We start from the raw sequence: 17550 nt of genomic DNA, 5'->3' as shown, positions 1-17550 counted from the left end.
TAATATATTGCTTGGCTATGTTCCTCGTTCCTCTAAGCAGGCCTCCAAGTAGTGCACCCGGTGACTTGTGCCTGGCTTAGTGTTCGGAAAGCATAACTTTAATGAAAGGAAAAGAATCCCATTAGAGGTTGGACCTGGCCTGAATTTTGTTGGTTCGACAAAGAATCAACGACGGAGCATTCACACGTCTTCTTCCAGCATGTGCATCTGTGACGACAGGACATAAAGAACCACACGTCTTATGGTGATCACAAGGTAGGTATTTTCTTCTTTTGAAGGAAAAGCTATGTAGATACTTGCCTTGAGCCTGCCAAGAAGAATCCTCACCACAGCACACATATGCATATAGAGAATTCATTCAACAGCACTTGCCCTGCGGGCCGCGCAAAACCAATCTGAAGTTCTGAACCTGACACGAAGGGGAACGGCCGGCTGAAGGGGGTTGCCAGCAGCGATGGCGGAGCTGGCGTCGGGCGCCGTGAGCTCGCTACTTGGCGTCATCCGTAACGAGGCCCTACTACTGGGCCGCGTACGGGACGACGTGCAGTTCATCCAGGAGGAGATGGAGAGCATGAAGAGCTTCCTGGCGCACCTGGCAAGTAGTAGTGCACAGGCCGAAGGCGGCCAGAACGAGCAGCTCCGCACCTGGATGAACCAGGTCCGGCTGCTCGCCCAGGACAGCAACAACTGCATCGATCTCTACCTCTACCGCGGCAACCCCGAGCTCCACCTTGCCAGGGGCGGCCTCCGGCGATACGTCTTCTGGCTTCCCTGGTTCGTGCACAAGATGGTCGCGCAGCGCCGCGCGGCCGTCCAGCTGCACGCGCTCAAGGAACGGGCGCGTGACATTGGCGAGCGGCGAGCGAGGTATTGTAACACTCCTTTTATTTTATTCTCACAGCAACACTAAGTAGTACTCCTTCTGTCCCAAAATAAGTGACTAAAAAATGACTCTACTTGTACTAAAATTAATATAAAATTAAGTCATTTTCGAGTCATTTATTTTGGGACAGAGGAGTAAAATTTTCTGCAATTATATTAGCCTCCTTTGTTTCCCAATTCATGCCACACAATTAACAACTGAAATAACCACAATACACATCCACCCACCTTGACAAAGAACACGACGCAAGGACCACTCTCCAAAAATTAGAATTTCAGAATGACTACTATTGCTTGCTCGACATACAAATAGTTATTTTCCATTGATATTTATAGCGATCCGATGACGAATTTGGCAAGAAAGTTATTTACTTTAATTCCCATAGAATTTTTTTATTTTAGTTACCTTAGGAATTCAATTACAGCTTTGCTCATATATATGTGTATAAAATTGCAAGGTAAATTTCTAAGATGCGTATTTAATTATGATGGGATATAAAAAGTGGTCAATTTATTAAAGTGCAAGTTGTCGGTGTGCTATTCCTAGATCTCATCCATGTTGCTCGAAAAAAAATAGAAAAACTAAGCAGGTTTGTTAAAAAAAATACATGATTACTATTGGAAAAAATGACAAAAAAGGATGTCATCATGAAATAATTTAGGATTACGAGTGCTGCACAATTAATTTAGAAAAGTAGAACAAAAACTAGTAATATACAAAGATAAGTGAAACAAAATAATTTTAAAGGAACAAACAATCAATGAATATAATGCATAATCGCGATAATTCAATTTGTTGCTCGGCTAATCTACACCAGGTGAACAGCAAAATAAAAATATAAAAAAATAAGTTTGAAACAATCCTGCAAAGTTTCAAGGTGTTTGGACATTGCAGCAGGCTGTGGCAAAAAAAGTCAAATTAAATTTTGTCTTTATTCTTGAGAAACCAGTAGGAGCTCTGTCTTTGTGTTAAGAAGAGAATATACTAGTCTATAAGGAAAACGGATACAACGAAACACATACTATCACCGAGGCTGCATGCCCGACGAGCCGACTTCTCTTTCACGCAAACGACTAGAGTTGCCAACCTACCACACGACCCGGAGCCGCCACTCCGGCTTACAAATCACAACAACACACATTGGTCGGCCCTGAGTCCGCACTCCACACGAGCCGGCGACCCTATGGCCCACACGACCAAATCGACACTCCACAACACTGAGGTGTTCCTCGGAGCCGCCGCTCCACTTGCCCACCGGCCCCAAGGCTGCGTTCCATCCGAGCCAAGGAGTCTCCCGCCCACGTGGCCAGAACTGACACTCCGCAACACTGATCTCCAGAGCCGTTGCTCCGACTTCATCACTGACCAAGAGGTCGTGCACACTCCTGCCCGACGACGAAACCACAAAGCCACCCGAGCTAGCACAAACTAACGAGGGACCAGACCTCCCAAGGGCGTCTCCCCAAGAGGGAAGCGACAAGTACACCGCCGACGCCCGCTCCAACCAAGGTGGAAACTTGGGTTTTCACCCGAAAAGCCCGAGACCGAGGCGACAATGATGGTGAAGAGGCTCCACACCACTACCTCCAAGGAGGGAATGACATCCTAGGACGTCGTCGACACCTGCAACGATCAAGATTGAGCAAGGCTTTCGCCCCGAGCTCACCAAATCCATCCTCACACCAGTCTGCCCAACAAATCGTCTCCAGACATGTCCACCATCCTAGTCCAAGCCACATGACCAAGCACGTCGGATGGCTCGTCGCCGCCAACAAGCACTCTGGAAATTTTGTCTTTATTTGCCATGAGCTTCTCAAATGTTCAAACTTCACTAATTTTGCACGAACGCCACATACATGTGCATCTTGCATGACACATCTTTCTTTTTACTATTCACACCCGGGCTCATCTAAGCCCGTGTGCAGAAGAGCCACATCCTTACCGTGAAACCAGTAAATGAAAGAAACGTAATTAGGCATGAATGAACAATTTCCCTCACTAAAAATATTGCCTTTGATCCATAATACGTATCATGATTTTATTTCAAATTTGAAATAAAACCAGGACACATATTATGGAACATACTATAGAGCATCTACAGTCAAAACTTGTAAATCCGGCCCCTCAAATATCCGCGGACGCACCCGATCGGTGACCGTGTCATGTTCATTTTGAGCCGTCACTTTTTCATTTGTGCAGATGCACCTTTTATTTTTTTTCTTCATATGTCCGGTCACTTGGACGTGAAGAAGAAGAGACACAAAGAAAATGAATAAAGAAAAAGAAAAGATGATCCGAAATGAGGTCGTGTCCTACATGACAGACTGGCCGGGGGTGCATGGACGCATCCGCGAGCCCTCGTATCGTCCGTATATTTAAAATTTGGTACTACATGTGGAAGAAACAATGCACAAATACTCGCGCAAAAAAAGACAGTGCACAAGTACAAATGGATGTATCACTACACTTGGTAGAAAAAGCCATCTCTGCATATTGGGAGGATCACTCCTATAAAAACACGATAGTGAGCCAAATCCAAACCTCTCAGTAGCCAAACCATGCACTGTAACTGTCCAAATTCTCAGTGTTAAGTGTTCAAATTTACTGTTCATCATGCTCATTTGAGCTCCGGAACAGAAGCATACTTTCGCGTACAGAAAGTCTTGTCAGCTACTCCCTCCGTCCATGATTAAATATATATATCTAGTTTTTGTCCTAAGTTACAGTTTTAGGATCTTGACCAACTTTATGACACTAAATTAATATTAGTAGACCCATTTTAAATTTACTTGCATGATATACCAATTTGATATCATATATATTACTCCTCTTTTTAATGTAGTTGGTCAAAGTTTTAAAATTTAGACGTAAGACAAAGGAAACGCTTCTAGCCGGCGCGCCGGCCGAATCGTTCCGCCGGTCGCACGCGGCCCGCACGGCTGGCTGGCGGGCTTGCAACATTTTTTCGTCCAGATTTGCTGCAACCACATTTAAATTTGATATAACTGTTTCTCATTTTACTATAATTTGTTCATTAAAAATGTTAAATCCACATTCAATTGCAACTCGAGTTTGTTGGATTTTTTTTATTAAAACCGGCGTTTGATTTTTGTTACAATCGTATTAATTTTTGCTACAACCGGTATCAATTTTTTGCTGCAACCGTTCATTAAAAAAGTTGCACACGTTCGTGAAAGCTGCAAGCCGAGTTCACCGGATTGTTTTGCTACAACGCATATTTTGTTTTATTACCATGCATCATCAGCGTTCTTTTTTTTTGCTACGACCACGTTGATATTTTTTTTGCTACAATCATATTTTTGTTGGAACTGTGGACAAAATTTGCTGCATCGAGGGATTTTTGCTGCATGGGAGATCTAACGATGCGGCCCATGGATCTGACGACTGGGCTGCGACTGGCGCGAGCGCTCGAGCCGGTGCGCCGGGGCCCACTACTGCCGTAAGACAAAAGATGACGGAAGTAAAAAATAGGAGGAACCATCCGAGTAGGATTAAGGGTAGGTTTAAAAAGAGGAGTAGGTTAGTTTAGCTAATATAAATACCCGTGTACCAGTTGGCCATCAAACAATCTCACGCGTGTCTGCTGGTTTCTAGTAGGGGGCGACTTTTCGTGAGAGCAAGTACAATAAGGTACAGTCAGCAGGCTGTAAGTATTAAAATACTATATTTTTGCTGAGTTGGATGAGAGAGAAGAGGAGAGAGATCGTGAAGAGTCAGCTCTAGCACGTGCTCCTAGGTGCTTTGTGAGAATAAAAGATGGACCATATATGATAAAAATAGTACTCTTTTATAGATAACTATTGTATAAGCTGACTATAAAATAAGCTATAAGACTGCTTATAGCCAACAGTTGGCTATACTATTAACCATGCTCTAATACTGATCAACAGCCAAAGCTAGCTACTCCTAGCTACCTACCGTAGGAATCATTCCAAAGTGCAGCTAGCTGCGTACGTCCCTGTTGTCGTATACGTATTGTGTCTACGCTCGATCGGCAGGAAGGAATTGACCTTCAAAGTGCAGGCAGGAAGTACTTAACGTCGTCATTAAATTATATATTGCTTTTATGGTACATCATTAAAGTTACCTTCAAAATTGTCTAATATTATCCACCAATGCAACCAATAAATTATAGAAAACGTTTTGCAGGAATCCTGACAATGGACCGGCCAAAACATAGGGACCAGCTATACTACGCTCTGCTCACTGGAAAATAACAGCACGCCCATTTGGGCCAGCCCATGGACGGGGGCCTGTTTTTTTAGTTTATTAATTATTATTTATCTGTTTCTTTTTATTTTTTCTAATTCAAATAAATCAAAAAAACTTTCGCAATTCAAAAAATTATATTTACATAAATGTTTGATAAAACATAAAATGTTTGCGAAGTCAAAAATTGTTCAGGATTTTTGTAAAAATGTTTGCATATTAAAAAAATCGTAATTTTGGAGAAAATATTTGTGAATAAAAATAAGTCCATCATTTTGAGCAATTTCTTTAATGCAATTAGAAAATTTTTTGATAATTCAAAAATTGAATTATTCGCCAATTCACAAGAAAATACTTAAAAACAGTTCATAATATAAAATGTTGTTTGGAATTTTTAAAAAAAAATTATAAATAGTAAAAAAAACTAGATTTTAAAAATGTTCCTAAATTTGTAAAAATGTTCACGAATGATTGAATGTATGCAGTTAAATACTAATGCTTCTGAGTCTTTCTGATTATATACCTGAGTGAATTTTGAAAAATTAATTGTGAGGGTTGATCGGAATATTATAGTATATTTTAAAAAATGTTTCTTGAAATTCAGAATAATTCTTTGAGTTACCAAGTTTTTTGACAACCATGATGTTTTTTTAAAAATATGAACATTGTTTCAACTTGTGAATTGTGAATAAAATTAAAGGAAGAAATATTTTCTTGCATTTGTAAAAAAAAAAATCATGCGATGAGATATGAACATAATGTGGTCATCGCCATTGAAGATGGTGGTTTTTTTTTCTCCCGTTGCAACCCACGGGCCCTTTTGCTAGTAATTAATATAAGGGCAAGGTTAATTTTCTCGTAACAGAATGTAATGACGGACAACGAGATCTTGGAAGTGTCCGCGGTGCTAAAATACTAGTCGTACCCGGTTCGTCGCTTTGGTTGTGCTAATTTGGGGCCTGGAAGGTCATCTTGGACTGTGGTCTTCACACCAATGAGTTATTGGACACATTCATTCCAGGAGGCAACCCGTTCAATACGGAGGGAGTCGAGCACTGGAAAGATCTCCCAGCATCATCCATGATTTACTCGGTGATGCCAAGTCCTTCAACACCTAATGTCATGGGATACCTTGAAGCTCATATTTGAGAAACACACCCGTATCAAGCAAGCAAATCCTCAAACTCTCGTAAGGAACTATGAAACTTTAGTCATAGGCGACGATGAGTCCGTGGACCCATTTGCTTCACTGGTAGTTACTCTCATCAGTCGGATTCACATGCTCGGAGAAAACTTGACGGAGACCTTGGTTGTCTATTGGTTCTTATGCGCAGCCCCTTCCCGGTACCTTTAAATTGTCAATGCGATCGAGCAGTGCGTCGATCTCGCGACCCTCACCATTGATGATCTTGTTGGGCGCTATAAGGCTCACGACGAGTGTATGTGGTACACTCTTGGGGATGGGAGGAACGATGAGCATATCATGCTGAAGCGGGCTCAGTGGAGGGCACTGAACTTAAGGAGAGGAGGCAAGGTCTCTAGGAGTTACATTCGCCAACATCGCACGCAAAACGAACAAAGTAAGAAGAATGCCGGCAATGAAGCTCGGTCTAGTTGGCGAGGAAATATTCACGCAGCTGGGACCAGATGGTGAAAGCCGTGGATCCTGTAGGTGCGACAATGTCGAGAAGATCCCCGTCGATGGTGGTGAAGAACCATAGAACGACCGTGGTGTCGTTGTTGCGCCACGACTAATTGTCCATGTGGCGTGTGGAGACGTCGCGGATGTGATCCTTGGCTTAGTGACAAGCCAGCATCAGGTGGATGTAGTTGCGCCAACATGTGAAGTTGATGCCATCTACAGCGATCTTGAAGTCGATGATGCCGGCGAGCCTGGACGGGAGATGTGGTGGTGGGGCGGAGGAGGAAGCTAAAGGCACAAAATTGGGTGGAACTGCGGCAAGAGGAACACCATCGGAGCGAGAACTCTCATCTGTAGTAGTAAGGGCGCGAGGACGCAGATAAGTGGAGTTGTTGGCGGTGGCAACAGGGTTGCCTGCGGCAAAGGTTGCGGTGGCCGCGGCAGCAGCAGCTTGATCCGCATTAGCTGTCCGCGTGGGAGAGGGACAACCTGTTTGGTAGTTTGAAGGAATGGGACTGGAAGTTTATAAGATGGAGTTTGTTGGAGGATTAGGCTTGGGAAATGGATTATTAGTCCTAATCCCACGTTTGGTGCCTGTTGGGAATTGCTTGCGGGAATTTAACAGGAAAATAACTTCCTCCGTTTGGTCCATGAGTCGAAGTAACAGAAAATGATGATGACACGTTTGTTTAGGTACAAAACTGAACCGCCCTTGTTTGACGCAATGAACAAATTGTTTTTTCTTTGATAATTCACATTCCCTGCTTGAATTACCAGCCCTTCCCTGGAAAAAGATTAGTGGGAGTTGGCCTCCTCAATTCCTCTTCACTTTCCATTGTCAATTCACATACCCCCTAACCATACAAGTGATTTTTAGCCTCCAGCACTCTCAATTCCCATTCCGAAGTTCAACTTCCCTCGAACCAAACAGGCTGGGAGGAGGAGAAGTCATGGCTCTGATTATCAACAAGACAAATTAAATGAATCAAGTTGTGTATTACTTTGGTTACTCTCGGTTTACATATACATGAGGGAGTCCCTACATGCAGGACACTACCCAAGATTTGGCGTTGGATTAGGAAACTCCCTAGAGATTAGGTCTACCGGTTACAACAAACACATCCAGATGTACATCACATGTTGTACATAACGTGACAGTTCAACATATGGGCCATTCTTCAGCAGGAAGCGCATTCGGTCCAGCTAGCCTCCATGCCCCTGCACATGGGACCTTGCTCGCTTGCTCTTGGGAACCAGCACAATGCAAGTTTGCCATCAGGGCAAATTCAACGTTATACATCAAAACAGACAAACTAAATGTCCGCGGACACATACAGCATTGGAGGAGCCGACCATCTAACCCGGTACATTAAATAAACTAGTTGTCACGTGCATTGCACGGCCTAGCCTTATATATATATATTAGTTAAAGTGCAATTAACATCCATTGCATGCAATATCTGCTATAAGTGAAATTTAAAATAATAGTTATGATACAAATTTAAAATTTCAACTATCAACATGCAACAATGCATATCCGTTACCATGATGCAAAAAGGCAGTATCATTTTTAATAAAATTCATTATCGTATAATTTACATATTTGTATGGTTTAATAATTATGTTAATACAATATTTTATTGCCTTGTTATATTTTTAGGGAGTGTTGGTATGTCTTTACTCATACTGTATATCAATGAAAAAAAAGAGATTACGCATCATCATGAAAATATTCACCAATTCTTAATTTGTATATTTAATAGTTGAGTGTCATCAAACTATAAATTATTAGATAGTACTTGCCTTACTCTAGAAATGCTGAATATATTTTCCAATGCAAAAATTTATTTCCGCCTGCCTTTAAAAAAGTGCTTAAAATATTGTGTGTTTGCCAATTCATGGTATATATAAAACCCAGCCATATAAATATATCATGATAACATTTGAGCTTGGTTAAAAATAACAAAGGAAGTACATGTTATTTTCTTTTGAAAAAAAACGTATATGTAGGTGTGTACTCCCAAACTTAATACTTTATAAGAAAATAGAATGGATGTACAATGGATGCACGCCTTTTATCTACTGTTTGGTATTTTAGCTCCACACATAACTACTTTTGTTTGTGTCACATGCAAATAAAATATTTTTAGCCAAACGCTACATATATGTAGTGGACATTTACATCGATGGATAATTCTGAATTCTTTCAAATTTATTAATTAGTCATAATTCCACACCTAAGCAAATGAATGTCTTGCACAATATACTTCTTATGAAGAAAGACAAATAAAACCAACAAAAATTCTGTTGTAAACTTTCTGACATAGCAGCGGTCTGAAATTTATCACTCGTCAAAACAGAAGTATTCAAGTGTCCATAAGCTCAAATATTGATCTTGAAGCTGTAGCGTATGAAGATATATTTATTCGCTATATGTTTCGTATATTTTCAATTGGAAGATAACACACACAGTTGGCGTGTATGTATGCAGATGTAGCAATTGTCCAACTACATAGAATATATCATCTGAATAATAATTGGAAACTTAGAATCCCAAGACATGTTCCAGTTTTAGTCCGACATAAATTTTTCTCATCAAGCAATCAACCATAACAAATATCTTGCAGAGAAACTTAAAATAAATAGAAAGATCTAATGGGAAATATTACCATCTTTCAGAAAATAGCGAACCAACACACCATTAATACAGGAATACATAGCCATGATGCTTGTATGCTATAGATGACCCGTTTCATACATAAACAACTACTTAGATTCAACAATACATCTATTGAGGGGGGGTCAGTACCTGTGGTGATTTGCCAATCACATCAATAGGCACGGACGATGACATGGCTGGTCTAAATGTTGCTCCTGTTGCTATTGTTTTGGCGAAGTATTGCTTCTCTCCGGCAGCTAGATATGCTCCTGCATGCTGCAGCAGGTATTTGCGCAATGGTAACATCTCAGTATCCATCGGGAAAAGCTGTATAAGATCATCATGTTTAACAACAGTACTTATATAGATAGAAGGTGAAGGACTGGAGTCAGGTTAATCTATTCCCTCTATAGATACACCCGTGCGTACGTATATACAGCCGCAGACACAGGTAGCAGAGATTTGTTCCGGCAGCTATCTCACGCATGAGAGGCACGATCGATAGCAATAGGGTTTCTTGATCTTATTTATTGCTTGCAGCTTCGGCTTGCTAACAGCCACGAATCCTTCCGATAGGATCAGGCATGGAGCTCAACTCGAATATACACATGGACAACGTCCTGATTCAGCATGCACTTGATTAAGGTTTGCGGCCGGAAACGCAAAACACGCCGGATGGGAACAGGATTTGGTTAACTCAAGTAGATTAGAGGATGGAAGAGAGATCAGATCGAGGCGGATGTGTTTGATGCAGCTGTAGAGGCTTGTGCATGACGTGTCAAGAGAGAGGTCAGGGAAAGATCTCTAGTTTGACATCGTTCACAACTTTAGGGGTAGATTACGGTTGAAAGGAGTCATGTTGATTGTTCATTTTAGAATCCAACAGTAAATCTACACCGTTATAACTTGGTCCCACCAAATTAATGGTCCATAAATTCTAACCAATAGGTGAATTTTCTTGGGAGTATCTACACCGTTATAACTCGGTCTCACCGGATTAACGGTCCATAAATTCTAATTGACATGAGAATTTCTTGGGAGTGCCTAATTAGTATAAGTATAGATACGGACATAGTATTTTCATTAATATTTAGGATTATTTTTTATGGATCAAAAGGTAACTCGATCTAGTCTACCCTTTGTCAGATGTGGGCACATTTGTGTTCCATGTCCTAGTTTTCACCCGACATGGGCTTTCTATCGCCCGGAACAAAATCGCTATTTTAACCTTCTGAACCACCTTTGTCACAAACTGAACTTAATGTAAAATTATTTTACAATCTAACCTTTTGCCAACGTCATAGCCCATGATGTTACTGTCCAACGTAGAAACGCCGAGCTAGATAGTGTTTCTACCCTTGCCCAGTGCCAGACCGACCACGCGTATGTGACCGGCCAGAAACGCCGAGATAGATGTTGTTTCTAGAAACGTCACTCACCCTGGCATTGCTATGTAGGGCAGCAACACCAAAGGCCTTAGCGTCTCTATGTTCTTTGGAAACGCTAAGGCCTTTGTTGTTGCTGCCCTACACAGAAAAGCCAGGGTAAGTGGCGTTTTCAAAAAGGTCAGATCGTGAAATACTTTCATATAGTCTTCAACTTATGACAAAGATCGCTCAGAAGGTTAGAATAGTGATTTTGTCTACATTGTCGTCCATTGTATTCATCGTGGCCTAGACGTGCATATATCCATCTCCCTCGCCCTAGAAGTCAGATTCCAGCCGGGGGGATGAGGTCAGCAATCGACGACGTCAGTGGACTAGCGCTGAAACAACCCGTTTATTGGTGCTCCGGCTTGTTCGGACCATAAGTTGTAGAAGCCATTGAAAAGAGCCCAAACAAACAGACACTAGGTCCTTTCTTGAAATTTTGGTCGTTTGGTTTTTGGTGTCGTGAGATTTCTTAGTTTGTTGGTTGTGTCGGATTTGGGTCGAGGGAGTTTCTCCCCCACCCCCGTACTTATTTATTTATTCGTAGTGAATGATACACAACTCTCCTGCGTGTTGGAGAAGAAAATCTAACTTTGTATGGATAAAAACTATAATTTTTAGATTATTCAAGTAAAAAATTTAATTTATCCTTCCGTTATTTTTTCAAAGAACCACCATCTAAATTTTATGATAATAATAATATTCAAGTCGTGTACCTACGGCCATTACAACTTGAAACGATAAAGTATAAATACATGTCAAAAATCTATTCGCGCAAATGTGTGGTTAACCATGCTAGTTACATATATATTTCAGGAGCCTGCAGGTAAAAGTACAGGACATCACATAAATGTACATGCCTGGTTTTAGTACAGAAAAAAACGATCGAAAAAAGGTTCTACACTTGTAAATCCTGAATTGACAAGAAATAATAAATCTAGATGAAATTCGAAATTGCTAACCAGACGTCAACACAAGTCACCAGTACATACATTGCAAATAAATTTTAGAAGTGTGCATGTACAAATATGGTCCTTACATGTAATATTTCCGGGCAAAAAAGAACAATGAGAAAATCCAATCACATACCAATGTGTAGAAACGCCAATTTTAGCTCACTCAATGCATATTATTCCCGATATATGATTAATGCATATGCATGGTTAGGGTAAACATTGCATCCATGTATAGGTGTTACTTGAAAAAAGTTTACCGATCATATATGCCATGTAACCGCATAAAGATATGTACTTACATAAAATATTGTAGTGTTCCATCTGAGAAACCCCCAAGATCTAATATAACAATATGAAGTAGAATGGGTACATATCAGGCCTAAATAATCACATTTAAATTGAACAACATGTGGCAAACTTTTATTTTAGGACAAACGCAGTACGAAGAACCTGAATCAAATTCAGATACATGTACTTCTAAATAACTAAATAAAAAGTACACATGTAATACTCAGTTTGAACTATTGTTTTTTAGTATTCCTGTATATTAAAGTCGGTTGATATAGACACTACAACTCTAAGCTGTATGTGTAGCTCGTGGATCAGCATAGATTGATAACTAGTCCTCAATCTAGTTCGTTTTAAGTTCTACATGAACTTTTTCATGAACTTTGAGCAAAGTTTCCCATCGTCCAGAATCTTCTTAATCAAAGAAATCACAACACCATTTCGACTGTTTTGATGAGATAAACCCAACAAAGATCTTAGATTCAGGTTTCTTTTGTCTTATAAAAATTTGAATATAATTGGTTTTAAGTTGTAGATATACTTTAGAAAACTCTCCAACCCACTCTGCCATCATACAGACACTCAGGTAAATAAACCATTTTTGTTGAGAATATAAATGAAACAAAGGACTCATTTTTTCATGTGATTTAGATACAGATTAAGAAATTATTTCTTTTCTAGTTGTTTTGGTTATGGCCAATAAAGGTCAAAGATTTTTTTTCATGTTGCAGGTATGGTGTTGAAATCCCTGCGGCGGCAGCATCGAGGCAGTCGCCTACAGGGTCTGGGGCGGAGACATCTTCATCTACAAATCAGGGAGGCAGAATATATGCTGCATCAGAGGATGAAGAAGAAGATGGCGACGATCAACTTGTCGCGGCGAAGGAGGCAGCAGGTCATTCAGTCGTAAAAGGGGCATTTTTTGAGCCTCGACTGCCAGAGGAAAACGTTAGGGTGAAGCTAGCTGAATGGATGGAGGATGTTATGCGACACTACACTACTGAGGATGAGTCAATGCCATCTGTCGCCATTGTGGCACCAGATAATGCAGAAACCCTTGCTATTGCAAATGAAGCTATGGATATGTGGAAAAAAGTATGCACACATGGGCAGAGTGTCTTGGTGGACATCCCAGCAGTGCACTTCTATTCTCAATTGCTAAGACCCATGGACATTCTGTACTATATCCTATGGGCGCTGCAGTCTCCCGAAGCCCAGCCCCAACAGCAGGATGGTCAAGTCCCGGGAGAGGAAGAGCATGATATTAACAAAATGAGAAGTGATGTTAACTCAAAAAAACAAAATATGTTTGAAGAAATCTGGGAACAAATCCAAGGAATGAAGATTGAAGAAAAGATTTCAGAAATCAACAACACCATTAAAGAAATAAATGTCGTCCAGCGGCAGCTCAACCAAGCACAAATGAATGATGACGACCTGCTTCTGCTGAAATCCACTAAAGATGAGCCCATCGGCGTATTCCTCAGAGCGTTGTGGTTGCTCAAGCACAAGCCTGTTGACAGTGCGACTGCTACCAAAAAAGGTCAGACAAGGAAGGAAGCAACAAGTCCAAAACAGAAGCAAGACAAATATTCATACAAAGACATCATCAATGTAACAGCCAGGAAGCTTAAAGATTATATGGAAGATCATGTGAATGAAAAACCGAAGCCTAAAGAGCATTTGGAAGAAGATGCACGCACAAAGCCGATTCAACTCAAGGAAGCCCTTTATGAACATATAGTACATGAGATGTTCCCATCAGTGACCATCAGGAAGCCCCCACAGATCCAAGATCAAGACTCCAAGCAGGCCACCGCCATCACCACCACTACTGGCACCACAATTATATTGGTTGAGGACCAATTCAAAGAAATGATCCGCAAGATCCTATTGGACCTGCAAGAAGAAAAATCCTTGAAGAAACCAAATACAATTGAGCTGCAGGAAGACAAATCCATTAAGAAACAAGGTACTGTTGAGCTGCCAGAAGGCAAATCCATGACGAAACAAGATTCAATTGAGAAACCAGATACAGTTGATGGTAAACCAAGTCAGGATTGTATCCAGCACACTCTTATTGAAGAAACCATAGAGATGATTTCGGGAATTGGGTGGACAATGTACTGGCAGCTCGCATACAAAGTGATCATGGACAGAATCAATGATTGTTTGCAGAGACGAGGTCATCAGAAGATCCTGGTTATCCTCAAACTTGATAATGACTATGTATCCGGATGGGAGGATACGAGAAATGCTTTCAGCACATTGGGTTGCATACCTGGTGTATTGATGTTGACAACCGAAGTAAACAGAGCACGAGCCAAAGAATATTGTTGTCCCCCGAGGGAACCTATAGACTATTCTCTTGATGGCCTCTACCGTGATGTTATACTCGAGTTTACAAGAAAGAAGAGGACTGAAGATAACATACAACCTTTTCTGGACATCTTGGACAAGTGTGATCATGAAGAATTCTGCATGAAGATCTTTGTTCATGCTTTACACGCCAACCCCAAGAGGAGCATAGAAGACCTAAGCAAGTTGAATAGCACCCTACAGCTGGGTCCAAAGAACTTATTGGATAGCTTTCAGAAGAAAATGTTCAAGTTCTCTTACAGTGATCTGCCTAATGACTACAAGTCCTGCTTGCTATACCTAGCAATTTTCCCTAAACGACAACCCATCAGGCGGTCAACCTTGATAGGACGGTGGGTTGTAGAAGGTCTGATAACCACGGAAGACTGGGCCAGTTCTGTCTGTCGTGCCAATCGATGTTTTGATGCCCTGGTCAACAGGTGGTTAGTTTATCCTGCTAATATTGGTGCTACAGGAGTGGTAAAGAGTTGTGTGGTAGGTGATCTCATTCATGGATTCATTACCAAGATCGCCAAAAAGCAACGCATTGTGGAATCACGCGTATCACATTACTTGGCTCGCCACTTTTCCATTTTCAATGATCTCCGACTCCGTCGCTCTGATAGAATTGATAGATTCTTCCAAAAGCTAAATGAAGAATCATTTCGAGTATCCCTGGTCAAGGTTCTCGATCTCGAAGGTTGCCAATGCTTTGGAGGGAAGAACCAAATCTACCTCAAACAGATTTGCAGGAAGATGTTACTACTCAAGTATCTGAGCTTAAGGGGAACAAATGTTATGAAGCTGCCAAGTGAAATCAATAACCTCCGCGAGCTTGAAGTATTAGATATCCGACAAACCAATGTGCCTAGATCTGCAACAGTAAATGTGCTACTCCTGAAGCTGAAGCGTTTGCTCACTGGTCCGCCAGTGCATAAGTCTGCAACAGTACTCCAGAAATGCCTAAGTCGTTGCTTGGCCGGTTCAGTTGTTCCGAGTTCAGGGCCAGACAGTAATGAAATACCTTATGTTCCCGACAAGATCGGAAAGATGTTAAACATGGAGGTATTGTCCAATGTTAAGGCCCAGAGTAGTCAACATTTGAAAGATATTGGAAAGCTATGGCAACTAAGGAAACTTGGCGTGACTATTGAAGACAATGAAATGCATATTAGGAACTTGCTTCGTGCTATCAATGACTTGCATGACTGCCTCAAGTCTCTGTCAATCACCCTTCCCATGGCCGAGTATGAAACTTCTGAACACAACTTTAGAGAAAATGTTCTCCACTATTATAAACAACCTCCCAAGCTTCTTGAGAGGTTAAGTATTATTGGGGCGACGCAGAGGGGGCAACTTCTTCACCAGCTGGCCAAAGATAATGACCTATTCCAACTTGCCAAGGTAACTCTATCTGGAACCCGGCTCAAGCAAGCTGATATGCTCGTCCTCACGAAGCTGCCCAAGATACTATGCCTTAGGCTCCGTGAAAAGGCATACATGGATAACAAGCTCACCTTCGGTAAGGAAGAATTCAAAAATCTCAAGTACTTTCTTGTTGAGGGCTCCAACATGGCTGAGATCACCTTTGAAGGTGGAGCTCCTAACCTTGAGAAGATTGTACTATGCTCCACTGATGGCCTAGAGTCTCTTTCTGGAGTCGAAGGGCTTCATGAACTCAAGGAAGTTGAGTTGAACAACAACAATAAGCTTTCATTATTTGAGAAGGCCAAAAACATATCCAAGGTGACCTTTTGTTATACCATTCTGAGTCAAGATGAGTTACATACTCTTGCCAAGTTACCCAACATGCGCTTCCTAGTACTCAAGGAGAATTCTTATGCCCAAAACCATCTTATCTTCAAGAAAGACAACTTACGATACCTCAATGTTCTTCACATCGACTTCTCTGTCGCCACCAACACCAGCTTCGAAGGTGAATCTGCTCCTAAGCTTGAGAAAATCGTGTGGTCTTTAACAAAGGAGACATTGGGTACCATGTCTGTCTCCGGCATTGAGAACCTTCCAAAATTGAAGGAGCTTGAGTTCAATGGTAATATTGTCCACGGTGAGGTGGAGGAATCATTGAAGAAACATAGGAACAAACCCAGGCTTACACACAACAAACCAGAAAACCAATACCAAGAAGCTGGAAACATACCAGAAAAGAAAGATGCTGCAAGATTCCAATTCGGATGGAAGAACCCGAATTGATGCCAGAGAAGCCTTTCCTATCATCCATTCGTCATCCATTACAATCTGATGGTGTGGTTTGTGTGTGCTCTTTGGTTTGTCATTGTGTGTTACTGTCCATCGCGCATGTGTGGGCAGATATATTATGTATCTTTGTATGTGAATTGAGTGAGTGTGTGTCCTTGCTACTTATACTACATTTGTGACATGTAAAAAACATCCAACATATGTAATGTTGTGTATATGTGTGCCCTATAACTAAGATTGACCATATTTAATGGTGTATAAATGTGTGCCATGTAATTAATATTGAACATACGTAATGGCGTTCCCTGGAACTAACATTCAACAAATGTAACAGTGTGTTGTTTGTGCTCATGGATTTGGATGTCTATACTGCCCGAGTGAATGGCGTACGAGATCAGAGGTTGTGAGAATTAAGACCCTCATTTCAAGGATGCCGAGTGGTTCATCCAAGAGAACCCTCTCTTGTATTGTGATCCCTGTTGACATCATATACTCTGAGTTTTCCTCTCATCTATTATGCGTTTTCTGTTTCTGAGATCTCGGCATCTCTTCTGCAGATCAAATAAACTGTTGTTTCCTCTGGTCTAAACAATAAAATCCTTGTCGGTGCATTCTTTGAATGAAACCTCGAACCAGTCGAGATTGATCTCCTTCCCCACTATCAAGGCTTACACAAATCCTTTCCTTAACATCTCCATGCCATACGGATGAGACGTGGTTGCTTCTTGGCAAGCCCCCCAGATTTTTCATGACAATAACACATTTCACCGAGAACCAGAATACATACCATTGATACCTGAAATCCTGCACCTCTGATCCCACTTCCGGTCGAGCCATCGAGAGCCGCTGGCGCATGATGATCGCCAATTGAGTCGCATGGCCTT

The 17550-nt window shown here is 41.3% G+C and overlaps 1 protein-coding gene across 1 annotated transcript; it reads left to right on the top strand.

The window, feature by feature from the left end:
* Window positions 1-357: 357 nt before the first annotated feature.
* Window positions 358-16902, top strand: LOC123413520. Its single transcript, XM_045106456.1, has 2 exons — window positions 358-867; window positions 12820-16902. Exons 1-2 carry the CDS (start codon window positions 455-457, stop codon window positions 16658-16660), a joined length of 4254 nt encoding a protein of 1417 aa, XP_044962391.1. The 5' UTR covers window positions 358-454; the 3' UTR covers window positions 16661-16902.
* The last annotated feature ends 648 nt before the right edge of the window (window positions 16903-17550 follow it).

Source organism: Hordeum vulgare, chromosome 7H, assembly GCF_904849725.1.
Source record: "Hordeum vulgare subsp. vulgare chromosome 7H, MorexV3_pseudomolecules_assembly, whole genome shotgun sequence".
Lineage (NCBI taxonomy): Eukaryota > Viridiplantae > Streptophyta > Magnoliopsida > Poales > Poaceae > Hordeum > Hordeum vulgare.
Note: the sequence above shows the minus strand (reverse complement) of the source record. Positions and strands in the feature narration are given on the sequence as shown.